Genomic DNA, 27,108 nt, shown 5'->3' with positions numbered 1-27,108 from the left:
CGCTATAACTGTTTTTCAGATGCTCGATGCTCGATGTAAACAGAACGCCAGCTGTCGACCACAAAAATGCACTCGACATGCAAGCGATCGTGAACACCAAATGAACATAAAATGAACCAAATGAATCGAACGCCTGAGGCCATCGTAATCGAAAGTTACAGAATAAGCACCTAAGAATCATTTAAGGTTGGACTTCGGTATTTTCGGGCCAAAAAAAGGCCCTTTTTTGACGATTTTTTGGGACGTAACCATTCAACTTTATTTATGCAAATAAATGGCACATTAATCTACAACTTTTGAAGAATATTTGATATAGTTTGGAGCAACATTCATGTACAAACTATTCCATGGCATCAAATTTAGGTGCTTATTCTGTAACTTTCGATTACGATGGCCTCAGGCGTTCGATTCATTTGGTTCATTTTATGTTCATTTGGTGTTCACGATCGCTTGCATGTCGAGTGCATTTTTGTGGTCGACAGCTGGCGTTCTGTTTACATCGAGCATCGAGCATCTGAAAAACAGTTATAGCGTCCTGATTGTGCTTCAATAATTTCTTTCTGCTAATCGTATACTATTATTACAAAGGTTAAGTCGTTTTTATACCGAAAAAAACAAGTTAATTAACAGTTTTTTTACTTCAAACTGTCATTTTGAATTGTTTATTGTTTTCGAAACGTTTCGAAATTCGCATGAATCATCGAACGCCTGAGGCCATCGCAATCGAAAGTTACAGAATAAGCACCTTAGACAGTCGTGTCTTCGAAAAGATACTTTTTCTGTTGCCCATCGTAGCTGCGTGACGCGTCATCAGAAAAATACAAATCGATATTCGTTGAAAAGAATATAAGTTTATCTAGGTAACCCCGGAGCGTTTTTGTTGATATCCAAGTTTTCGATATTTGGTAGATTTTTGAAGTTGAAAAAGTGATGCTTTTTGCGATTCTGCCAAAAAAACGAGCTTTACATAATTGTTTTAAAAAAAGTATAAACAATTTTCATGATCTCTCGACGGGGCTACTTGGCAAAAAGTGTGCAGATTATGGTGCTTATTCTGTACCAGGCGATTTCGATAGCCTCCAGGCGATGATTCATTTGGTTCATTTTGTGTTCATTTGGTGTTCACGATCGCCTACTGTCGAGTGCATTTTTGTGGTCGACAGCTGGCGTTTTGTTTACATCGAGCATCGATCTGAACGGTTGGATCTGAAAAACGATTATAACGTCCTGATTATGCATAATTAATTTCTTCCTGCTAATCGTATACTATTATTACAAAGGTTAATTCGTTTTTGATACAGAAAAAGCAAGTTAATTCACAGTTTTTTTACTTCAAACTGTCATTTTGAATTGTTTATTGTTATCGAAACGTTTCGAAACAACGAGTTGAAGTTTCGAAATTCGCATGAATCATCGAACGCCTGAGGCCATTGAAATCGCATGGTACAGAATAAGCACCTAAGTGAATTCTTTCAGGTGGTTTGTAAGGTGCAAGAAGCTACGGATCGTTTCTATGATGTTACCTCAGCCTCAGGTGCCCCTTGACGCACACGGTGTTCCATGTGCACTGCCAAGTGATGCCACAATTCGCGGGCAATTTCTACCTTCCTCGAGCAACCACCAGCAGCCTAAACTATTGCTCAAACCTCGGGATTCCGATTTGCCGCCTATAAGTGCATCGTCTAGCAAGATCGTAGCAAAAAAAAACCCTACTATTTTAACGCCAAATGCTTCCGGGATTTCTACAATAAAAGAGCGCCCGACTTCGGTCGTCAGCACGAGCGGCAAGAGCATAGAACATAAGCATGCACCAGCAGCAACAGCTTCCCCGGATCCATCCATTTTCAACGCAACCATGAGTACTTCGTTGACTCTGATACGGAATCAGAATGCTTTCAACTATCGTGTGCTAGATTTTCTGCACGAAACGAATCAAGATTACATCGTTGTCGGCGTTGTTGGTGCGCAGGCTGTTGGAAAATCGACGGTGCTAAATATGCTCAACCAGCATCTATTCATCGGAGATCCGACGAAAAGGAACAACGCGGATCGCGTGTTTCCAATTCACGATAAAATAAACATCTTTGGAGACAATGAAGGTTTTTCGAAGAGATTCATCAGTAAACGTTTAATGAAAAACTCCTAGTTTCATGTGGGCCGTTTGCTTTGTTTTTTTTTCTTTCAGTGAAGATTTTCATTACCGAGGATCGGTTAGTACTGCTCGACTATACAGAACCACTGATTGGACAAATAAGGAAAGACTTCATTCAACACGAACAAGAAGAGCTCAAGCGAATGATGCTTCTTCTTAAAATATGTCACGTTTTGCTGATAGTGCAAGAGGAATACTACAATATTCGCATTATGCGCTCGCTTGTCTGTGCCAAAATGATGAGCCAAAACATCGGCCCCACCAAATTCGTTTTCGTCAGAAACAAGGCTATCGGGCACAGCAGTACAACCTCGGATGCTCGAACATTAATGTTACAATTGTACAAGCGTATTTTCAATGAATCCATCTTCCAGGATCTTGAATATGACGGTAAACAGGAAGCGATTAGCTATGTCGAGATTCCGATTCTGAAGAAAGGTTAGCCTCCAATATCGCAAGGCGCAATTTTCTCCTAACCAGCATAAACACCTGAAATTAATAACATCTAGCATCTTTAATCTATTCCCCTATTAACAGGAAGCACAATGCAGCACAATGAACACCTCAAAAGAGCCCTGTTTTATTTACGAACGTGTATATTTAGCTGTCGCGCTGCCATTGTGCGCAAAAATTGCTCTGAAAAGGCTTGGGGACACGCGTTACTAAAGCTGATTGATAATCCGGAGATCAATTTCTTCCTAGACAAGTACGAGAAACTGAAAGAAAAATATAACTTACACAACCATGTTAAAATCGCAGATAACTTACAATAAAGAACTCGAGCTCCAATTGCTTGCCTAGCACCGGTCAGTCGTTGAAAACATGAACGTTTCAATTCAAAGCAAAACCTCTAGGGTTTTCTGCCTCGTTCTTTCTCTCTAACTTGAGCTCCCTCATTTACCTTTTGGCTTACATCCTAACATCGTTTCCATCTTCTGCGTGCCAGAATCCGTCCGGTCAACGCTTCGTAAGCTAATTAGGCGATACGATAGAACGAACAACGCGCTTTAAAATCGTCGATTTAACATGAACTCGCTGCTCGTTGCTAAAAATGTTTCACGTCATCATCTTCGGCCTTTTGAACTATACTGCGCCACCTTATAGCCGGTCGTTCGGTGGTTTTCCTTAAATTAACTAATCAAGATCTTTCCCCACAAACCGACTTATCGGCGACTGTCGAAAGTGAGAGGGGTTCGCTATACTTTATACTAACAAACACTGAAAAGCTACCGGAAGCTCTCTTACCATAAAAGCAGTTATTCTCAAAAGAATAAAGTAATAAGATTTGCATAACATGAATAAGGACTTGACAAACTGTAAACTGTCAGTAAAATGTTAAACCGTTTCGAAGGCAAATGGGAACCCCCTGCATCCGCCGACGCCGCCACCGACGCCATTCCGCCGACTAACACATTTACGTAACGTCACTAATCTACCGTGATCGCTTGAACAGGCACCAGCGGAGGCGATAATGACGGGTACATAAGAATCCTGTTTTTTCTTCTAATGACATGTTGTTTTCGTTGTAGTAAGTTGCTAAATAGCACAGACAGAATACTCCGATGCGTGTGTCTGGTGTTTATGTGAAGTGATCGCGCGAGAGTGTGGTTTGCTTGTCGTCATAGCATTAGGTGCTAGGATACGTTATAATTGTAATACTTTTTCATGAATTACTCGTAAATTTCCATAACATCTCGCGGCGGGAAAAAATACCTTCTACCGCTTTGTCTGCGGTATAACAAATCGGCAACATACTTCTCCGCATGCAGAGGTATTAAAATTGGCTCTCCTTCCGCAGCACGGTAATCAGCGGTGGTGGTACCGTGGTTGGAAGTGGGGGGCGGAACGGATTCGTCCGTTATATTTGTCGATGACGTGGTCGTGCTGGTAGTGGTCGTTGTTTTGCTTTGTTCCTTCGCCTCGCCGTTTGATACGTTAGACGAATGCTTGACCGTTGTGATGATCGATTTGATGATCGCCGAATTTAATGATTTCTCCGTGGTATCACTGGAAGAGCATAGCAAAGTCGTCGAAAACAAATGTCTAATGATCAATTGGGAATTGAAAATGGGTAAGAGCTATAGGCAACGATACATACCCGATACCCTTGAGGTCATTGAAGTTGGAAGAATTCAAGCTGATTACTTCGCTGTTTTTGGACGTAGAGGACGATTGGCTGGTGTGCGTGCTTAGTAAAGAAAGCCATCCTGTAAGAAGAATACAAGGATTATCATCGATGCATCGATGCGAGTATCTACCGCCCCCCTCCACAGTTGGGAATGGGAACCCCCTGCATACCTACCGACAATCTCTTCTGTTGTCGTAGAGCCCGAAGTCCCATTCGTAAGGACGCGAGCACCCGCTCTGGGCGACTTGTCCGGTATTGCGGACCATTTTTTCCCCGCACTACCGACGATTTCCCGTTCCGAAGCAGTATCTTCTGGGCGATTGGCGTCATCTCGATCGGCGCCGTCTTCTTCTTCTTCTTCTTCCTGGTCAGCGTCGCCACCAACCGGAGCTGACCAATCTTCGACATCGATCATACCGGTCGGTGTCACGATCTTTGTACCCGAAAGACTGATACGTTGAACTTCGGACGAAGACATCATGTAAAGCGCCTCACCGTGGCTCGAGAAGCACAATGATGATATGCCGCTGTAGGATAGATTGCATACAAAAAAAAACGTTAAGGGGTTTGCTAATGGAGGATCCATTTAACTCTACTCACTTGATGTCTTCACGGCGAACGGCAGCCGAATGAAGCTGTCGGCGGAGCTCCGGTGCCGTCAGCACCAAACAATCGCCCAGAGTGGTCAAACACAGTAGACTGATTTCGCAGTGGGTCGTTATCTCAGGCCCCGCACTGTGTGCCGTTGGTTCGTTGTTAAGCGGAGTGTTCCCTCCTGTAGCCGTTTGATCGGTACCACCGCCTGGAGTGCTGGGTGCTGCCGGACTCGTTGACGCAGAGGTGACTTTAGGGGCCGTTTTAGCCGGGCTACCGTGTGCCTGGGTCATGGGTACCGTGCACATGAACGTGGCGAAGGCAATACGACGCACACGAGCTCCTTCGTGTGCCGTTAGTTTGTACTTGTTAACCGGCTTGAGCTGTGCCAGCGAAAACACTTTGAACTGCTCCTCTAATGCGATGAGGACGCGATGAGGCGCCGGGCCCGGGATGTTCTAGAACTCCAACGGTACACCGTTCTGTGAAGAAGTAAAAGGATGAGTTGCATTGAATTGCAATTCATTGTTGCACTGATTATTTCAATTGTTCACATGCAGCAACGGGGCGAGGTAGACGCCCGAACAATCCCAGAACTTCACCGAACCATCTTCTGGACACGAAGATCCATTTGGGCTTCCTTCAGCTCCTTCAGCCCATGGTAGCCGTTCCGCTAGCTTGATGGCATCATCCCAACAGCGCAGCTTCATGTACATGGTGGCCAGGGAACCTCGATGTCCCAAGACCGGTCCGCCTTGGCCGCAGGACGATCACCGAACGATTCCAGATAGAACCCCGTTGACAAACCACATTTTCTCTCTCCTGTTAAGGGCTTAACAGGGGCGCGCGCCATACAAATTCTCCTCTGTTAGACCGTTTCTACACTGCGCCAAAATTTTCGCTGCCAAAACGAAACTTATTGGATTCCCATAGGAATCTTGTATATTCCCATAGGAATTCTATGGGAATCCTATACGTTTTGTTTTGGCAGCGAAAATTTTGGCGCAGTGTAGAAACGGTCTAACAGGAGAGAGAAATTGTGGTTTGTCAACGGGGTAGACACTTTGGATTTGGTACAACATGGTAGAACTGACAGCTCGCGAAAAACCAAAACAAACTTCCGTCACGGACTTGCGCTTTTCCCCGTTTGACCACAATTTCCAAATTTCCCGGAATCTAGTGCGACAAAGTATCGATGCTGGAGCTTTGGAAATATCGGTCCAGCAACATCTAAAATCAATATAACGGGAAAGCCTGCGATTAAGGAGTAAGTTGGAAACCGAGCGTAACGACAAACTACTAGGAGAGAGCTTCGCCGGATTGCAAACATTCTTCGATCGGGTATAGATCGCGCCAAAAATGCCCTCACCGCCTCGGGCTAGTGGAGCATGCAAGAAGGCGCGATCGCTCTCTACGCAGCGGATGCTGTCGTCCCTCGCTATGAAGAGGTTCTTGCGCCAAGCCAAACAGCTTTGCGGTTCGGTAGCCTCGGAATCTTCAAGCGATGATGACCAGCAGAAGGGCCCTGACAATTCATCTGATGACTCGGACGAATTCGGCAGCAAGTTCTTTCATCGGGCGGCGGCAAGATCAAGTGAGCCAACTAAATAACTACAACTTGTCAAACAGCCCCTGCAAAGCCGTTTTTTGTCTTTTCATTTTCGGTAGATAGAGAACGCATGTTCGATTTCAGCACCGTCGGCAGCGAACGTACATGGTTGAAAGACTTGCTTCTATCGGAAACTGAAACAGAATATGAAGGTTCTGACGAAGATGAGTACATCACAGTGATGCTTAAGGACCATTTAAAACAAAAGTTGATCTGCGATAGATACAACGATTCACCGATTGTAAGTATGAGGGTCACAGTCACAGAGCTGTACATGCCTTGTAACTTGTTGTCTTCATTTAAGAACTCCCAATATGGTTATTATGCTGCCGGTTTGCTCTCGGATAGCGATCTGTTTCCCGATCACCGGCGGTCGGTGACCAGTAAGCGGAAGTGCAAGCTAGATAATGGAGAAAGTAAAACAAAGGATGGTCGGAAACGGATGAAACATCGCAAGAAGCACTTCAACCTTAAATCGGATTCGATGAACGCTAGCAGTTCAGCAGCGTGCAACAGTGTTCGATTTGGTAGCACGAGGGAACAAAAGATGGGTGTGCCTTATCGGGGCGATCGAACAAATGACTTCTTTGTGGATCCATCGGATGGACACGATGCTTCGCTGGAGATTGGAAAACGAAGCAGAAAGCTGCGCAACAGAACACCGGAAATGATGAACATAAGGCGACGCAGACTGTGGCAGCAAATGGCAAAAAAAGAACTCGGTAAAGTACAGCGTGCCAAAGTGAATAATCATCGGGACACTTTGGTTAATTGTCGCCGCGTGGCCGTTCTGTGCATGCGAGTGGCCCGGCAGAAAGCAATGCAATCCCAAAAGCTGATGAAGGACACGATTTGGCGTGCGAAACGATTGACACGTGAGATGCAACTATACTGGAAGCGGTACGACAAGGTAGAGCGTGAAACAAAGCGTCGTATGGAGAGAGAAGCGGAAGAGCAGCGGAAAATTGATGTGGAAATGGTAGAAGCAAAAAGACAACAGCGCAAACTTAATTTCCTTATAACACAAACAGAGCTGTACGCACACTTCATGTCACGCAAGCTGGGTAACGTATCAGCCGAAGAGCAACTGAAAATTCTTTCACAGCTCGACGAAGATAGCAATCCACGACTATCAAGCGTCGATGATTACGATTGTGAACGGATGAAGCAGCTGGCTCAAAAAAATGTAAGTGATGCATTTCACAATGAGCGTGCCCGCACGAACCAATTCGATGTTCATAGCCGTAGTCACGTTGTACCTACTGGCACGACAGAGAAAATCGGAAGTGATCCCGATATCCTTGTCCCCGTGAGCGTTTCTTACCAGAGCGGATCCGGCTCCACTGAGGTACAGCAAAGCAGTATTATGGAGCTACCACAACCGCGTATGTTTCATGGTCGTTTAAAGGGTTATCAATTGAAAGGTATGGCTTGGCTGGCAAATTTATACGATCAAGGCATTAGCGGAATTCTTGCCGATGAGATGGGTCTTGGCAAAACCGTCCAATCAATCGCTTTTCTCTGCCACATCGCTGAGCATTACGGCGTATGGGGGCCTTTTCTGGTGATATCGCCCGCCTCAACACTACACAACTGGCAGCAGGAAATGCAAAGGTTTGTGCCGCAGTTTAAAGTCGTCCCATACTGGGGCGCACCGAATGAGCGCAAGATTTTGCGTCAATTCTGGGATCTGACCAACTTGCACACCAAAGATGCCAGTTTCCACGTTGTCATTACCAGCTATCAACTAGTGGTCTCTGACTATAAGTATTTCAATCGCATCAAATGGCAGTATATGGTTCTGGATGAAGCACAAGCTATAAAGAGCTCGAACTCTATGCGTTGGAAACTGTTGCTTGGCTTCAACTGTCGTAACCGGCTACTACTGAGTGGTACTCCAATCCAGAATAGTATGGCCGAACTGTGGGCTCTGCTACATTTCATAATGCCCACCCTGTTTGATTCGCACGAAGAGTTCAACGAATGGTTTTCAAAGGACATCGAGAGTCACGCAGAAAATAAAACGGGTATAGATGAAAGTGCGTATCGACCAAGACACTCAATCATTCTTTATTTGAACATGGACATATAGAGCACGTGAAATTTGTTAACATGAAATGTTTTTTATTTTTATTTTACAGAACAAATCTCAAGGCTTCACATGATACTAAAACCATTTATGCTGCGACGAATCAAGAAAGATGTCGAGAATGAGCTATCAGACAAAATTGAAATTATGGTATATTGTCCGTTGACTACACGACAAAAGCTGCTGTACGTCGCCTTAAAGAAAGAGATTTGCGTCGAAGACCTTTTGAATCTAACGACTTTATCCGGGAGCGGGAGTGGAGAGACCCATTCGATCGATCGAAACTTTACCTCCAACCTAATGAATCTTGTAATGCAATTCCGCAAAGTATGTAATCATCCTGAATTGTTCGAGAGACGAGACGTCCGCAGTCCATTCTCGATGAGTATGACATACGAATTGGCCACTAGACCTATCTTCTATCGTGAACTTTTGCTTGAGCATAATGTACCGAGTAAGCACCATTGGTTGCGCAACCGATGGTATATCTTCAAGGCATTGCATGTACATCGTGTAACATATAGGGGAGCAAACAAGGCAAAGGCCGTTTCTGTTTTCTACGATGATTTTTGTACTTCGTTCAGCTGCGTTCGGCTTGCGGGCGGATTATCGTCGACCGAGGTGGAACAACTGTCGCGACGGGACAAATTTCTATTCATGTAGGTTTGATATGCATTCTACTCACATAACTTTAAACGTATAACTGTTCATTGTTCATTGTACAAAACAGGGCAAATTTAGAGTGAAAATCACTATTTTCCAATAACTACAAAATTTGTTCGGTTTGTTCTGGTAGTCAGAAAAAATTACATAAGATTGTGATAATCAAATAACATGAGTTTTTCCGGTGCCGTAAATTGTGATTCGGGAGCGATAGTTTGTTTTCTTCCAAATATTCCGTAGTACATGTCTTTATTGTTTAACATGTTGGAAAAATAGATAATATAGAGATCAATAGATCATAGAACGGCTTATCTGAAAAGTGATGGGCAGGGGAAAAGTTATGGGTTTATAGTCCAAAATGGTGCTATTTTTATCCGCTTTTATTTTGTTATTTTGCAGGTATGATACCATAGTGGAATATAAGCATTGGCTCGATATATTACATTTTCAATGGATATGGAGTAGTACTAACCAGAAGCAGAGAAGCACCCGTCATTTGCTATTAGAACCGTCGGCCACAAGATGGATATCTCCAATCTTTACGAGTCATACGTTGAGTCGATTCATATTCACCAATGCCGGCAGGGAATGTTGTTACCGCTCAACCCCTGTTCACGCGCATCTAGATCACTTGATTAAACCCATGGTAGAGTCATTGGATCATCGTATTATGCGTAGCAGAAAGCATCAACCCATGGGTCAACCGCTAAGCCTACTGCCCGAGGTTTCATCGGAAAATTCAGCAAAACATACCGAATTCTTGCTATCAAATGTACCCACCTCTATGCCGGCGTTCCTCTGTGAACTGTATACTAAGGTTATTAGTATAGCTGGACACTCAACTGCGCTGTTAAGAGCGGTCGATTGCAAACATGTGAGCGGCGATGTGCGACAACAGCAACGTATAAGAATCCATTTGGAAGCATCGTACCCGTTACACGGTTGGTCAAATATCATTATTCCCGATAAGCAAACGTTAGTGTCTGACGCAGGAAAGTTGGCAGTTTTGGATTCGCTGCTGGCGCGCTTAAAACAACAGGGACACCGTGTCCTCATATACTCCCAGATGACCAAGATGATTGATCTTTTAGAAGTGCGTGTACAGATGCCATGAGCATCATGTCGTGTTACTTTAAATTTATTGTTTAAATCTCAACACTTCCTTACTTTCTATATCTTTTTATGGCGTTTTTGTTGGACAGGAATACATGTGGCATCGCAAGCATAGGTACATGCGATTAGATGGTTCGAGTAAAATATCGGCTCGACGTGATATGGTAGCAGATTTTCAAAATCGCGCGGATATTTTCGTCTTTTTGCTGTCAACTCGTGCCGGTGGCCTGGGGATAAATTTAACCGCTGCAGATACTGTAAGTATTTTAAAATGTTGATTCTTTCCGCTGCTTCTTTCAATTGCTGATTTTGATTTTTTTTTCATGTGCGATAAAAGTCTGTTTAAAAAGAAAAGTAAAAAGTTTAAAACAGTCTATTTGGGCCTATGCCAATTTCCTTTCCGAGAATTGAAATCGAATTGATTTAATTTCCTGAACATTCAAACGTTAAACATCTAGTCACAGATGAAAAATATCCTTTTGTATCCATAATAGCATATTGATGAAATATTTTTACAGGTGATTTTTTATGATTCCGACTGGAATCCAACAGTAGATCAACAGGCAATGGATCGAGCACATCGCCTAGGCCAGACAAAGCAGGTTACCGTGTATCGGTTGATTTGTAAAGGAACCATAGAAGAGCGTATCCTACAAAGAGCGCGAGAAAAAAGCGAAGTAAGAGGATGCTATACATAAAATAGTGTTGATATATTATCATATTTGATTTGTTGTATTTTTTATAGATCCAGCGAATGGTGATAAATGGAGACAATTTCAAGCCGGACACTCTCAAACCCAAGGAAATGGTATCACTATTACTCGATGACGAGGAAATTGAGATAAAATGTAAAAAATGCAACCAAAAAAGACTCAAACTGCTCAAACCTAGTCTCTACAGAAATGCAATAATGCACACTAACAATTTTTTCTATTGCTCATCTGTACTAGATCGTCAAAAAACGGAGGAACGCCGAATGATGGATGATTCTTCTGTTAAAAGTGTAAAGGAGCGTGAACGAAAGCCTAAACAGATGGGTGTGACGTGTGGAAGAGAAAGTAGTATCAAATCGTCCTTCGACGACCGAAGTGAGTCTTTTATGGAACTGTGTGCAGCACAAAGTCCAGCACAAAGCGATAGATCCTATTTTAGCGAAACCACGAAGCCATACGATGCGTTGGACGACTCTAGTAATGATGGTGCTAATGGTTAGTATGAAAGTGTCCACTTGTCGTCGCCAATGCAGACAAATCCCAATGACTGCCATTTTTCTTGCAGAGATTGGTTTCACTGCACGTGAGCGTGACATAACGGTACGTTCCGTAGCGCGCGGTGTCAGTAAAAGAGGTCGTCCGCGAGGCTCACGTAGGGGTGGAACAAGCTCACGCACAAAAATAATAGTCCGGCAATCAACCGATACGGGTAATATTTCGGAATGTTCGTATTTCCTATCAATTTTCGTCTACATGTTTTCGTTCTAACTATGACATGACTATGATTGGTGCATTTTTTAGTTCTGCTAAATTCTTAATAATAATATGAAATAACTTTCTTACGCAGCATCGACTTTAGTCGATACACCAGTACTCACAACAACACCATTGTCATTACTTGCATCGGACACGGGAGGCACACCGCAACCGCTAAGGCGTGGGCCGGGACGTCCACGTTTGAAATCGTATGGTCCTAGCAATCAAGGTCATCGTTCAAACGCTCGACAAACTATTCGAATACGTAAACCAGTGGGTGGTACTTTGGCTGTACCACTCGGCACTGAGACGGAGTTTACAGCGAAACGAATTAAAATATCATCACCCTCTTCCAGCAAGCTTCCTCCAGTCACGATACCGCCACATGCAATACGTGCGACCACTTTTTCTCAGACAAAGACACCTGGCAACATTGACTATGATACATGCTCTACCTCTGAAACAACTTGGGCAAAACCAGAAACACTAATTGAAAAAGAAAACGTTTAAAATTAATATCATCATGTGTCGTACTGGGTATGTTTCGTTTACAGTAATTGTATGATTCACAGGTATCATGGATCCCAATAGTCCAATGGATGAAAAGCGTGTGAAATATAAGATAATCAATAGCATGATTATGATGCGTTGAAGCGAAATATCTGTTATCTGTTATCCGAAAATCTAGAAAACAGAAAGAGAGCTGAAGAAGAAAAGCTGAAAGTGGCAAAACTAAAGTAGCGAAATGAGATAAGGAAGGCAGTTACAGTGTCCCAAGTCACAGTAAAAAATCTATAGTTAATAATGTTCAATAGAATCTGCAAAGCGCTGTGCACGCTGGCCTCGATTTTAATTAACAGCTCAAACGTAGCTGAAGAAATATTTCAAGCGATTCCTTAAGTTTTATCCTCACACCAGATTCTATTTGCAAACTGTCGTTTTTTTACATATATATGAGGACGGATAAAGCCGTATGTTTGCAAGCTGCCGTTGATCGTAGATATAGAGGTGGTTTGAATTCCCTTTACTCATACTATTATAACATGCGAGCACTGATAAGAAAGCTTCCGGGTGGGGAATAATCTAAAAAGCTTTGACTGGCCCGCACATGCCACATAGTACATCCTTGTACTGGAGCGAGGTATATATCCTTTCAGGATGAGCGAGATGGCAAGAAAAAGCTTCATTGCCGAGCATGCTTCAGCATTGTGCGATAACAGTGTCAGTGATAAGAAAATGCACTGCAGAACCTTCCTCAATCGAACGCGACTCCCTGCCGACGACGTACGCCGGATTTGTGTGACGGTAATGGTTGTGTCAAAATTTGGAATAGTTGCTAGTATCCTGCCGAAGTTAATAGCACTAACGGACGGAATCAAAGGAATTAACCGTTTTGTTCCTTTGAAGTGGCGCAATTTGGAAAATAGTAGTTGATAGTACCGCATTGACGAGTAAACGTCGGGGATGCGAAAAGGATCGGAAATCTTAAGCCAACTTAGCTGTGCAGGATCGAGCTACTCTTGGACACTTATCATCTTCGATAACCTTGGTGAGCTACTTGGTAATTATGGCTTCACAGTTATAACTTGGTAAATACGGTTTCAGTAGATCGCTTAAATCAATAGTCAATAGGATCTTTTTTGTGCGAGTAATTTCCCTTTGATTGAGTTCGAGCTAATTTCTTCAGTGTTATGTTGGAGAAGACTGTTGGAACAGCAGTAGAAGTGCGGTTTGAAGCGGCAAAGGTGCTATCAGTGCTCACGAAGTAAGTGGAAATGAAGGCGGGAGAGCAAGAGTTATACATGATAAAAAGCTTTTGTATCCTGAACTTCACGGTAACTATGTAGTGAAGTGGAGCCGAAATGTCACGATAATCCCCGAAAAGGATGAATAGTACGCGATGCAAGGGGAAACAGGACATGCGCTCGTAGTATCTTCTCACGCATTCGGCTAGTGCGGAGAGGATTTTAATTTAATGAATTGCCACAATTGCCCTAACAGATAATAAAATAATACAATTTATTACGTCACATTTCATGTGGAATTGTAAACAACATAAACGAGTAAAAAAGTACGAGGAGTAAAAGTACGGTCAGATGAACGCTGAAACTCGTATACACACGCGAACCTTCTGCAGCCTCTGAAGAATATGATAAGAAAGCGAAAAGCTTTACGCATGTTTATCACCAACACGTGTACACTGTAGCAAGGAGGGGAACATCCTTGATTAAAACTTTGTAAGTATGAGTATGTTATCATTGTCCGTACCATGATGCTCAGACGAACTTCAGAGAGAAAGAGAGAACGCAGAGTTATCTGACCTTGCGTACACATAGCGTAGAATCTACGAGAATCTAGAGAACGCAATGCATTGCAAAAGCCTCAAATTGATAAGCACCACTGAGGTGTTTATTTTATTCCTTTACATCGCTGATAGTTATCGTATCTAGTCCGTAATCCACAGTCTTTGCGTTAAAGGCGATAAAATGATGTCTGAAAAAAATGAAATATATGCCTTTCGTTGAGTAAATCTGAATTCATCGAACACACAGTTATAACTGCTAACTCTTAATGTTACAGAAAATACTAACAATACTCCAATGAATAACGAATCGCTTGAACAATAGGAATGATTGTGAATATATTGTTCGTAAATTGAAACAGATGTCCTACTTCATTTCGGGTGTTCATACCACCATATGTTAGCAGCTATACCTTCAGCGTTCAAAACGTAAAACGTTAAATAACGTAAACGTTCAAATATAGAAAGATTGGTATAATCAAATTTTATAGGCATATCTGTTCTCGCATTTCCTATGTTACCTTTCTTCCAGCTTAGCGTGCCAGATTGTGCAATATGAGAATGAAACGTTTAAACGTAACAACGGCCAAATCGGACTGGTGTATTCTGAGTGCAATTTTTATAATATGTTTTATTGAGATAGTAGCATCTCGCGATGGTTATGATACGTTTGAACACGGTTTTCGTCGAAGCGGTTGGCACAGGAGGCAACATATTCAGCACCGACAGTACAACGGCAACAATCACAACAACAAAAGCAACAATTGTCGGCAGAGCTATTGCAGTAATCAAGTGAAATTTTTCGAAAAAAATCATATTTCACGAACTGGTAGTGGAGGACATGTTTTACAATCGGATACGATCGTGACAAAACACAAAAGGCACTATGGAAGCCAACGTCACCGAGCCAACAGAACATCACCGTCATTTGTACATCATTCCCCCTGGTTGGGCGATAACATTGGCTATGGTGATTCACCTCCACATCTTCCGCAACTTAAGCACGATTTGCTCATGATGCAGCATGACGAGGAGTATCAGCATGGTAGTATTAGCTCGGCAGTGAAACAGTATAAGCACAGTGTACCGGTTTGGCCAGTTAAACGTGAAGCCATTGTAGAGGGCGATCTCATACTCGGCGGATTGATGATGGTGCATTCACGAGAGGATTCAGTCACATGTGGACCGATTATGCCTCAGGGGGGAATACAGGCACTAGAAACAATGCTTTATACGCTCGACAAAATAAACGAACAGGGCTTGGTGCCCAACGTCACGATCGGTGCACATATTCTCGATGATTGTGACAAGGATACATACGGGCTCGAGATGGCAGTTGACTTCATCAAGGGTTCCATTAGCAATATAGATGATATTAACGATTATGATAACTGTAGCAAGAGTCATAAGAAGAAGATCATCTCTGGTGTGGTCGGAGCTGCATCTTCTGTAACGTCGATACAAGTAGCAAATTTATTGCGCTTATTTAAAATACCTCAGGTAGGTGCAATTTGTTTTTCAAACATAGTAGCTACTTAAAAGAATTATGAAAGAAAATGAAAGGAGTGCTACGGTTGTAAGGATTTGACATTTTGCAACCGGTAGAGAAGGTCGTTTTAATTCAGAATTATTTCATTTCAGGTCTCCTTTTTCTCCACTAGTCCGGAGCTGAGCAACAAACAAAGGTTCGAATACTTCTCTCGAACTATTCCGTCAGATCATTATCAAGTCAAAGCTATAGTTGATATCGTGCAGAAACTCGGATGGAGCTACATTTCTATTATCTACGAAGAGAGTAACTACGGTATTAAGGTGAGAAGAGGAATGAATTTCTCCCACTTGTATTCCACTTGGTTTTGGATAACTTTTATTTCTCATATTGATTGATGAAGGCATTTGAGGAGTTAGATGATCTACTTTCAAAGCATAACATCTGCATAGCAGTCAAAGAAAAGTTAGTAAAAGATTCTGGTGTCGCTGATACAATAGCATATGATAATATAGTACTGAAGCTGTTGACTAAACCACGTGCGAAAGGTAAGTAGTAGTATTTCTTCTAGTAGTAGTATAGTAGTAGTAGTAGTCGATTTAGCATGATTGAGCGCAGGTTATTTTATCTCTAGGTGTAATCATATTTGGATCCGATCAAGAGGTGGCGGAAGTAATGAAAGCAGTGCGTCGGCAGAATGTCACAGGGTTATTCTCATGGATAGGTTCGGATGGGTGGAGCGCACGGAATCTAGTTTCAGATGGCAATGAAGCTGAGGTAGAAGGAACACTATCCGTTCAACCGCAGGCAAATCCAGTTATTGGATTCGAAGATTATTTTCTTAATCTTACCGCAGCAAACAACAAGCGCAACCCTTGGTTTGTAGGTGAGTGCTGCATGCGTGCATAATGCAAACAAGACTCACTTTTCACTGAGTTTCCTTATCTTTCTCACATTTCTTGCCTTACAGAATTTTGGGAACACAATTTTCAATGCAAATACCCTAACTCCCCATACACACCGTACAATAGAGATTACAAAAGTTATTGTTCAACGGCAGAAAAACTAACTAAAGGTGACCTAGACTTCGAAGATCAACTGCAATTCGTCAGTGATGCTGTAATGGCATTTGGTTACGCCTTTAAGTATGAGCAGTTATATAACAATGTATGTAACAATTATATGTGGTTCTTATATATGTTACGTGTTAAATCCTAGAAACATGCATAACGAACTTTGTGGAGGCAAAGCTGGGCTTTGTGATGCAATGAATCCAACTAAAGGCATGGAACTCCTTAAATATTTGCGAAAGGCAGATTTTGTTGGATTGAGCGGGGATCGATTCAACTTCGATAGTAACGGTGATGGACCTGCGAGATACAACATAATACACTTTAAACAAATTACTCCAGAACGGTATAAATGGATCAAAGTAGGAGAATATTACCAAGGAGAATTGCGTTTAAATATGAAAGGTACATAAGCAAACTCACTCACTGTACTCACTTAAACACATGAATAGATAATAGAGATAATCTTTTTTGTCTTCTCTATGCTATTATAGACATACAATTCCGGACGATAGATTCAAAGCCACCAGAATCCGTTTGCAGTAGGCCTTGCGAACGAGGGCAGGCTAAAAAGTACGTTGAAGGAGAAGGATGCTGTTGGCACTGTTTCAATTGTACTCAGTACCAGGTAGGATAGTACCGTTAAAAGATGTCAAGTTAGTATAGTTGCGATTTTTTCAATACATAATTCTCTGATATTCTTTGATTAGATTCGGAGTCCCAACGATGAGACGCATTGCGTTAACTGTCCTCGAGGAACACTACCCAATGCGTACCACGAAGAATGCCAACAAATTCCAGAATCCTATCTACGACCAGCATCGTTCTATGCAATCGGTGCTATGACGTTCAGCTCATTCGGAATACTCATAACGTTGTTTGTTATTGGAGTTTTCCTGAAGTGAGTAATGCTTTTTAATCTGTATTTTTATCAAGATTACAAACGAAATCATTTTCTTCTCGCAGACACAACGATACCCCTGTTGTGAGAGCATCTGGGAGAGAGCTTAGTTACGTATTGCTTAGTGGAATATTACTTTGCTTTGGTGTTACCTATACATTAGTCATCAAACCAAACGATATTGTTTGTGGAGTGCAAAGGTATCAGAACTATTCGATTACTAACGACCAGATCAGTCCTTAGTTATCATCTCTAAAAATGCGTGTTACATCTGTCATGCAACGTTGTTTTTCCCCAGGTTCTGGTCAGGATTTTCCTTCACTGTCGTATATGGCGCACTCCTTACTAAGACCAATCGGATCGCACGCATTTTTAATGCAAGCACAAAATCAGCAAAGCGACCATCGTTCATAAGTCCACACTCACAACTTGTTATATGTGGCATATTGGTATCTTTTCAAGTGAGTGTGCTGTTTAAGCATATACTTATGAATGAAAAACTCTAACATTTGTTGCATTCTTCTATCGAAGCAGATTCTTATTAATGCTGTATGGATGATAGTATCGCCTGCCCATGCAATGCATTATTATCCGACAAGGGAAGATAACTTGTTGGTTTGTAACTCGTATACTGATTCTTCTTACATGATAGCATTCTTTTATCCAATCTTTTTGATTGTCATTTGTACTGTATATGCTGTACTGACACGAAAGACGCCTGAAGCGTTCAACGAATCGAAATACATTGGTAAGCGACAAGGCTCATGAACAGAGTCGCAATCGAAGAGAAAATTCTGATAGCTTATGAACGTTATACATTTCCAGGCTTTACAATGTACACGACTTGTGTCATATGGTTAGCATTTATTCCACTATATTTTGGAACGGCTAATAATATTCAGCTAAGAATCTTCTCTATGTCCATGACTATAAGTCTTTCGGCAACAGTAACACTCATCTGTTTATTTTCGCCAAAGGTAAGGCTATTAGAGCACCAAGCACGATTTCTTCATTAGAAGAAAAATGAATGCTTTTGTTAATATAATTTCAGCTTTATATTATCCTTATTCGTCCAGAACGTAATATAAGACAAAGCATGATGCCCATACGATACAGCACAATAAACAAAACGACAGGTTCTGCGCAATCATCTGTTATGGCGGCTGTAATAGTTACGGCTGCCACCTGCAATGAAAACGAAAAAGTGATCAAATGCGCTTCTAATGAAAATATACCAGCGTCTTACTGATGCAAGTCTATTATGAAACATCAAAAGCAAACCAAAAGAAAAACTGCACCGTGCTAACAACAGCCCTGCCGCAGCCCTGTTGTACGTTGGTCTGTTCATATTTTTGTCCACAACCCACGAATGAAAAACTTAGCAATGAAACGACGAATTTTAATTGAAATATGTTCGATTATTTATTTTCTAATTAGCTAAATTAATGCCTAACGAACCTTGTGAATGTTGACCAGAACAAAGATATGTGAGGATATTGTAGAAACAAATGTAGAAATAAAATTAATATATCTATATATATAAATGTATTACGTTTATTTGACTACAAATATGTTTTATTAATAACATATTGATAGAACCACTGCAGAATTTTTAAGGAGGTTTATTCAACAGATTGTTAAGAAGGATATTCATAACCAGAATGGAATTGCCTATCACTGAAAAGTGTCAATGATCATGATCGGAAGATAAGTAAGTAGCTCCTACTAAGGATGCCAAAATCAGGCATTTTTGCATGGGGTTTGCCTGGCGGGGTCAGTCGACTGTAGACCCTTTTGTTTGGAAACGTGTTGACCAAACATATAATTATACAACATATAATTTGACAACATTAGTTGCTGCTCGCTCATCCACTACCAACCGCTTGGTACATGTCGTCGTCCGCACCTCATCGAAGTGACCGGTCATTACAATCGCTTCTGGAACGGTAACAGAGTTCTCCACCACGAATCTTCGCTGCCACTACAGACAAGTAGCACGAGATGCACTTCGACATCCCGATCCCGAAATGTTTGGACTAACATCTGCATTTGTGGTAAATGTCTGTTAATCGGTGCGTTACAATAACTGCCGTCTGTAGATTAGCACTCTGTCACTCCTCATTGTACTCCCGACGTAGCACTACCTCAAACAACTTTGCACCGAAGTATTGGGTCTTTTTAAGTAATAAAGACTGATAAAACAAGGAGAATTGTATTGCGGGGTTCACCTTTTCGGCCCTTAGCAAATAAATCCATAAAGCTAAAAAAAATCGAAGCGCATTCTACTATCACTTCGTACAAGTTCGAGAATGAATCTAAGAAAGCAATGAAGTAAATAGTAGAATTTGTGCCGATTACATTGTATTCCATACAATATTTAAATCGCAAAAATTAAAAATCCCAACCCCAACTAATGGATTAGTGGGTTTCACGCTGTTCCAGTTGCATTCATCATGTTAGTAATTTTAGTTTCAATTACGAGCTTCGAGAACGAAGCAAATTGAAAATGTCACAGAACAGGCAACAAAATAAAAATATATTCTAGATTCAGACTCGCTTCAGAGCCTGACTATTCAATGTCCCTAGCTAGCTGTTATAAAAACAGAAGATTATACCGATATACATCCCATCTTCAGCTCCTCATATTTTATTATCTTACATTTTCATTAACTTTTCTTTCAAAACGCAAAAACCGTCGATCAACGATTCAACAAGTTTGGTTAAAGGTATGTGTAATAGATACAAATGTTTATTACCCATTTGAAATTATATTCAATCAATTTTGTAAAGAACCGTCTTGGGTCTCGTATTACTTTTGGTGTTTATCGATTTGCTTGACTTAATTCTTGTACACCTGATGAGAATTGTAGTGAATACATATTAATGGATATAACAAATGTCGTGACGCAAAACATGATATTGTTTCACTTTTGTAAAATAAATGCTTAAAACTTAACTTAGATACTATGACTTACATATAAAATTATTACATTCCGGTTTATTTTTACATGTTTTACTCTTGGACAATGACACTTTTCATGAACGACGGTATAAATAAAAGAATCTCCGAATTTCGTGAAAAATGACTATGCATTCTACATCCGCAAAATGAAGGTTTTTTCATCTTTAGCTCAAACAAAAAAGTATCCAACTCATCTGGCAAATCCAGTAAGAAAAGAAGCCCTTACTTTTACTTGATTAATCCAATCATATGAATTCCGGTTAGTTGGGCTGTATCTTTTACGACTAGAGTTTCATCGATTTACCTTCGATATGGTAAAACACTGAATTTTATGTATCCCTTAATTGCTTTACAAAAGTCACGATATTTGACATTTGTGTATTAGTCTAATCTCATACACATGGTAATAAAAAAGTGCATCTTACCAAGCGCACATTCAGAGCAAATACTTCTACTTCGACATTCACGATGGATAGATGTTGAAATTCAGCATAGACATTGTTTTTTACTTAGAAGCATGTTTATATTGGATTACTTAAAATTGTCGAAAATAATGCATATTCTAAACAAGGATGATATCATTCAACTTAAAAAACGGTTCAACGGTTTACACATGTGTTTTGTATTTCTTTATCTTTGATCATATGACAGCGGTCTAGAAAGCGGATGCCGATACTAAAAATGATCAGACTCCTCCCAAAAACAAATTAATTTCCGTTCACATATTTAGCCTGAGTTGATGTTATCCTTCGGTTGCACAATAGATATTTTATAATACTAACCAAATTGTTAGGATTACATGAGCCGGCGCATGAAATTTAGACACGAAAATCGTTTATTTTTGATACGTCAGTACTCGAGATTATGTTGTTCAGCTTAGGTTCTTCTACCTACTACGAAAGTAAGTTGCTACAGTCTTTTATATTTGATTGACTTTAAGTCAAGCAAACTGTACTCGTTTTCTACTTCATTAATCTCCAGTTAGAAATATTTAAAATCATCACGTATGTAAATATTTCCCCAATAATGCGAACGGTTTATTTCATTACACTTACAGTTATATCATACATAATTCCCTGTTGCTGAGGCCATGAGAAAATAATATCCGAAATAGTGTTGTAGGAAGGAACAAACGAGCAAGTTTGGGCGAGCTAACGGTGGATTTTTTAATATGTCACTTATATTAAAAAATGGTAAAAACTTACCACCTTCAATTCAATATCATTACGAAGTAAATGCTTGTATTTTTTATCTGAAAAACCAAAACTATCATTTGCATTTCATTAAAGATATATTATCAACATGAAATACATCTGCAATTCACATCATTTCATGCTAAAATAACATAATTTAGCACATTTTTGATTGTTCAGAGTGATTCTTGTTTTAAAATTATGAACGGTTTATAAAGTTTTGTTTCCAAATAGTTGTTACTTTTCACATTGCGTTGAATTGTATTTGGATTACCATAGCCAGCACGAATCGCGTTATAGAGTATGTTTGAAGAGCATTAAATCGCAAACACTAATTGTATTATATACATGTTTTAAATTGAATCAAAGGATTCCATTTGATAAAAAAAAACAATAAAATCCAAATTCAACTCGGTTGTATTGAGTCATAATACAACACAACAAAATATATGCAACCAGAATTCTAAACACTGCAAAAAAATCATTAAAAAGTTAAAATATATTAAAACAACGAGTGACAAACAACTGAACTGAGTGAATTTTCTGCGCGGCTTTGCCTGTGTAGGATAATAGTCGAATAAATATGGGTAGAAAATTATCATGGTTCATCCTAATCATAATAATAAATGACATAAACCGTTTTTGGCATTGCTACAATCATTTTACTGGTTCCCCATTGTAGAAACGGATTTTATCTTTCATTAAATACATTCTGCATTCCAATCAAAATAGTTCATGAAAATAAAACAAACTCACTGGAAATTACCTATGCAAAGCATTTGATATCTGCTTTAGAGATTGTCCAACATCTTGAACAAGTTTTTCATTATCCTTGGCGTTTTTGTTGCCAGCTGACCTGAGAGCAAATGACTGATTTTCAACGCGTGTTGCTAGTTCACGAAACTGAAATTTAGCGTGCAAAGGGAGAGATTCATTATCAGCAAACGCGATGCAACTAGATTGTAAAATATTTAAACGATCGCTCATTGCCAACCATTGGGAAGCAGATATCGTCGACACAGACGATTTCAAAGCCCCCTGTAGGAATTCCAACTGTTCTAAAATATGTTCTCGTTCGCCTGGCATTGAAACGGCAAAACCGGGAGAGGAAACTGCTGAACAAGCCCTTTCATTCTGCTGTAGACCATTATCACTATCATCTGTTTTAGTAGTATTGATGGAGATCATAGATGCCTTTCCGCCGCCTAGACCATGTGTTGTAGAAACGACTTGTGATGAATTTTGAATAGGCGTGGCATAGATTGATGTAAACTTTGAAGGCTTTAGTGGAACTGCTGGTTTTTTTATGCTTTGTGTGTTTCCTGTTTGATTAGCACCACTGTTATACAGCGTTTGTGCCACACAGCTCAATGAATGGGGTTGCTCGATCTGGTTATCCAAATGATCGTATGGGTCGTCTAGCTCGAGATTATTGTACATTTTATACGTCTTATTCGAAGAACATTTTGTACCCAATTTCGGGCTCGACTGAATTTGCTGCTGTTCGCTAGAAGATTCTTTAGCTTCCCATATTTTTTTTAAGCTACTAATACTGCCCGTACTCTTTCGTTTTCCATCTCCTTCATCAAATCCACCTCCGCTACTTCCGGTGGACATGTTATCACCGCTGCCTCCTCCACACTCTAGATGGAGAGAGCTACTTTCGAAACATTCTCTCTTACCATCTTCTCCTACATCAAACTTGAGTTCAGTCTTTTTCAGTTCATTCAACTTATTGCTATCCGTCGATACCATTCCCGTTTCTTTCGACAAGGAGTTCTTTTTGTTTAACTTAGTATTACTGACTTCGTTTTTTACACTCAAAACATTCTTGCAGGGATCTGTTGGAACTATGTTTGGAAAATGAGCATTCGTACCATTTCGTTTACCTGCTTCATGTTGCTTCCTACTAGGACGACAATTTTCATTTTCTGTTAAAGTGTTGTTGGTTAAAAAATTTCCATTACTTTTGTTAGAAAGGTTGCTACATAAGGAATTTATCTTATTTTTATGAACGTTACTCGATGTATTGGATGTTCCAACCTGCTGCACTTTACTAGATGTGTTTTCTACGACAATATTCTGACCATCAGAACTGCTGGAACCAACAGCGTTATTGGAGTCCACTTTGCGAAGTCTTGCCTTAAAATCAATCATCACAGCACCAATATCCCCCGAGTCGGAAAGCTTGCTAGTGCTCCGTATGTTAGGATCAATTTTTTTTAGTTGTGATTTCAATACGTGTGCCTGTATAGTAATACGATCATTTCCTTTGTCAGGATTGCTGATTTTTCCTGAATCGCTTGTAATTGGCGATGGAGTTACACTGGATTTTGATGTGTCAAGAGGTTGGCAAGAATTTCCTGTTTCAGTCGTTTTCAAATGTGACAATGGCTTAGGGGACTGATCCTTCGAAGCAAGTGGTGGCGAAAGGATTTTTGATGATGTGACTGTTTCTGACAACTCATTAACTAGCTGTATTGCTGGATCGAAAGCATTCGTTACGCCACTGTTCCCACAAAACGCTGTATTTTTAATATCAACAAATGTGTTGCTCATATTGTTTTCCTCTTTCTGCAAAAACTTTGGCACGTTGGTCCCATCTTTGCACAACAGGACTTTTTTCTTATCTGTCTGTGGATCGGTTGACTGTTCATTAATAAATGATGAATGAGATTGAGACAATGGGTCAATCAAAGAGTCTACATCCATAGGACTGCTTTGAGAACTGCAAGAGTCAGTCGATGGCTCGCGTTTACGTAAACTTACACCAAATCGTGAGCTAGCTTCCTCTACGCTCGGTTCTGTAGTGCACACATCGTATGTAGAAGTTTGCTCAATTTTAGCTGCCCGTTGCTGTTCTGATGATTCAATCTCTTCCGGCGGTGGAGGCAGATCAACCGGCGGAGGGGGAAATTCTAGGTCAGCTAAAGATGGTTGTAATATTCGCTTTGGACTGCTACTTCCAACCACCCCACGAAAGGAAGAAAATGCCATCATTGATCCGTCAGTAGTCGTCCGATGGCGTTGTAGTTTTGAAAGACTAGCTGTTGCTGAGTTTGACATTGTAACGCCGCTTGAAGAATTACTACGAATCATTTGGGGTTGAGCTTTGATTGTAACATTTTTAGATGTGTTCGCGTGGTGCGTCGATGATACGATTCCTTGTGAAACTGCTGTTAGGGAAGCTTCCGACTTCATGGGTGTATGTTGGTTTGCTTGTTCTTTTAAACAGGCGGTAACGTTAGTAACATGTTGATTTTCTGATTCAACGGAATCTTTTTGGTTTTCAATCGTTCCATCACTTTGACGCAAAGACTCAAGGTAAGCTCCTATTCGAGCATCCTTAGGTAATGTACCATACCGATTGATAGCTTTTTTTACATTCTGAACTTCCAATGCGCCCAAAATTGGGTGATGCGCTTGCCCCGAGTTTGTGGCACCTATTTGAGATACAACTGAAACCGATGGTTGATCACGTCTATTCTGTTGCGTTAATCGCTTACTGCTTCGTAGTTCTATTCCTCGATTTCCTAGAATAGGAACTCTCTTGAAGGGGCCGTGTTGAAAAGGTTTTTGGAACTCCATGTGATCTTGATTGTCCGTATCATTACCATGTGTATTCTCTGTTTGCTCGTTTTCTGAGTCTGTGCGGTTTACAGGATGCGCAGCATCGCGACTAAAACCTGAGAAGAGAAACAACTATATAATATGTTTGCTTTGATGTTAGTATATGTTTTGCTTTGATAATAGATTATAGTATGTGGGTGAATCAAATTTAAACGAAACATTTCGTCCTATTGGCACAAAGGTAGAGAGAGAATGTTCCCACCTTTTTTGCTATTGGGTTGGAATGTCAGGAGTATATTTGATAAAGTTACTCGCTGTAGAAGGCGTAAAACGGGCCGTAATCTTTAGAATATTTACTGTTCAGTTCGAGGAAGAGTGTTTGTATAGGCTAGCACCAGACTTACAACGCACAACATCAACTCTGTTAGACGGCTTAATGACACTTCGTGCTGCCTATTATTGTAATATTTGGAATGAGGTTCGACTTGCATATCGCCGCCAAAGACGGAAACTATCGATAAGGGAAGTCGTTCTTCTCCCTGAAAATCTTCACTCGCACCCGGCAGCCTTGACTAGGAAGGAAATTGGAGCAACTGAGGTGGAAAACATTGGAACACCCTCCTTACATTCTTCAACACTTAATGCTGAGGATGAAACATAATTTACGCAAATGGCTGCAAACACGATATACACCGTGTCCAATATATTCTCATACACTTTTTGCTGGACGATTTTGGTATGCTCACAGCTCCTAGTCCAAGTTTCAATATTGTTTTCTCAAATTGTAGTGTTTACTTAACATTTTGGCAATTGAACTGGTCTGTTTTATGTTGGAGTCTAATTTTAATAACCATGAAACAATGACGTGTCTGTGTTATAAAAAAATATGTTGAATAGGGAGCGTCTATGCCCTATTTTCAAAATCTTGAAGCATCTTGGAATCAACCGTGATTTCGTATATCAAACCCTCAAAAGATAGCCTGTGACTTCCTCGTTAAATTACAAGACAAGATCCGGGCGAAAGCAGTCGGCCTGTACTGAGAAAGTGATCAAGACCGTTCGGGAACGTATCCGTCGTTATCCTCAACGTTCGATACGAAAAATGTCTACAGATTTGAAAGCGCTTTCGGGGGAGCAATTATGGTTCAAAACTGGTGCAGAGACAATTTAACCAGATTTGTAGAGAAGAATGAATGGCCCGCCAGTTCACGAGATCTTAACCCACTGGAATTTATCGTTTGTTTATACAATTATTAAATCTAAACGTACAAAAATTGTCTAAATTTTATTCAGTTGGAAGCAACGATCCCCAAAAACTGGGAAGAAATGTCTATGACACTCGTCCGTGCCACGTGCGTTGGACTTTCGAAGCGATTAAAGCTTGTAAAAAATGGTGGAAGGGAGGTAATTCCGAAACATATTTTTCAATTGATTAACACTCTGATGATAGAGATTGGTCCACCCGTTACGAAAAAATTAATGATTGAATTCGTATGGTAATGTATTGGACACGTTGTATATCTTTCTACGTGGAAAGAATAACAAATCCACATACAAAAATGTGTTTTTTGCGTTAACCTTGCGTTTAAACTAAAACAAATTTTGCCAAAAACAAAATCTCGTATATATTTGATTTACTAACATATTTTGTGGCCTTTGGCCAAGCCAGCCTATCATTTTTTTTTTGCAACAAGATATTATTCTTACCAAATTCAACAAAAACACACACACATCACACAAAAATTCTCTAACAATATGTGACTAAATTTTGTTTGGCAAGGATAGGTATGAGGTCTAAATACAC

The 27,108-nt window shown here is 40.5% G+C and overlaps 4 protein-coding genes across 13 annotated transcripts in view; 2 read left to right on the top strand and 2 right to left on the bottom strand.

Annotated features, from left to right (window-relative positions):
* The first annotated feature begins 1,438 nt into the window (after positions 1–1,438).
* LOC126577868 (protein SMG9) lies at positions 1,439–2,955 on the top strand. 2 transcript variants are annotated; one of them, XM_050239863.1, is made up of 3 exons: positions 1,439–2,099; positions 2,186–2,590; positions 2,690–2,955. In XM_050239863.1, exons 1-3 carry the CDS (start codon positions 1,514–1,516, stop codon positions 2,923–2,925), a joined length of 1,227 nt encoding a protein of 408 aa, XP_050095820.1. In that variant the 5' UTR covers positions 1,439–1,513; the 3' UTR covers positions 2,926–2,955. The 2 variants fall into 2 exon arrangements, with proteins under 2 accessions (XP_050095820.1, XP_050095821.1); XM_050239864.1 differs by having other exon boundaries at positions 2,662–2,853.
* Positions 2,883–5,633, bottom strand: LOC126577869 (lethal(2) giant larvae protein-like). 3 transcript variants are annotated; one of them, XM_050239865.1, is made up of 5 exons: positions 5,429–5,633; positions 4,881–5,356; positions 4,455–4,807; positions 4,251–4,359; positions 2,883–4,159 (listed from the first exon to the last, which is right to left on the bottom strand). In XM_050239865.1, exons 2-5 carry the CDS (start codon positions 5,180–5,182, stop codon positions 3,823–3,825), a joined length of 1,101 nt encoding a protein of 366 aa, XP_050095822.1. In that variant the 5' UTR covers positions 5,183–5,356; positions 5,429–5,633; the 3' UTR covers positions 2,883–3,822. The 3 variants fall into 3 exon arrangements, with proteins under 3 accessions (XP_050095822.1, XP_050095824.1, XP_050095823.1); XM_050239867.1 differs by having other exon boundaries at positions 5,477–5,633; XM_050239866.1 differs by having other exon boundaries at positions 5,482–5,633.
* LOC126576602 (chromatin-remodeling ATPase INO80-like) lies at positions 3,103–19,065 on the top strand. Its single transcript, XM_050237909.1, has 25 exons — positions 3,103–3,804; positions 6,055–6,468; positions 6,543–6,724; positions 6,788–8,522; positions 8,625–9,231; positions 9,635–10,328; positions 10,438–10,605; positions 10,867–11,025; positions 11,094–11,196; positions 11,299–11,556; positions 11,627–11,785; positions 11,909–12,026; positions 14,812–15,619; positions 15,761–15,931; positions 16,012–16,156; positions 16,243–16,494; positions 16,579–16,753; positions 16,827–17,083; positions 17,173–17,306; positions 17,389–17,579; positions 17,645–17,779; positions 17,878–18,040; positions 18,114–18,327; positions 18,405–18,556; positions 18,631–19,065. The coding sequence occupies exons 2-25, from the start codon at positions 6,234–6,236 to the stop codon at positions 18,826–18,828; spliced, it is 7,413 nt and encodes a 2,470-aa protein (XP_050093866.1). The 5' UTR covers positions 3,103–3,804; positions 6,055–6,233; the 3' UTR covers positions 18,829–19,065.
* A 1,229-nt stretch (positions 19,066–20,294) lies between these two features.
* The window catches only part of LOC126577867 (tyrosine-protein kinase Abl), a 12,199-nt gene continuing 5,385 nt past the window's right edge, over positions 20,295–27,108 (bottom strand). For all 7 annotated transcript variants that reach the window (XM_050239856.1, XM_050239858.1, XM_050239857.1 and 4 more), the window contains one exon: positions 20,295–25,420. In XM_050239856.1, the coding sequence (XP_050095813.1) occupies positions 22,497–25,420 (2,924 nt within the window). In that variant the 3' untranslated portion in view covers positions 20,295–22,496. The remainder of the gene's footprint in view (positions 25,421–27,108) is intronic.

This window comes from Anopheles aquasalis, chromosome 3 (genome assembly GCF_943734665.1).
Source record: "Anopheles aquasalis chromosome 3, idAnoAquaMG_Q_19, whole genome shotgun sequence".
Lineage (NCBI taxonomy): Eukaryota > Metazoa > Arthropoda > Insecta > Diptera > Culicidae > Anopheles > Anopheles aquasalis.
Note: the sequence above shows the minus strand (reverse complement) of the source record. Positions and strands in the feature narration are given on the sequence as shown.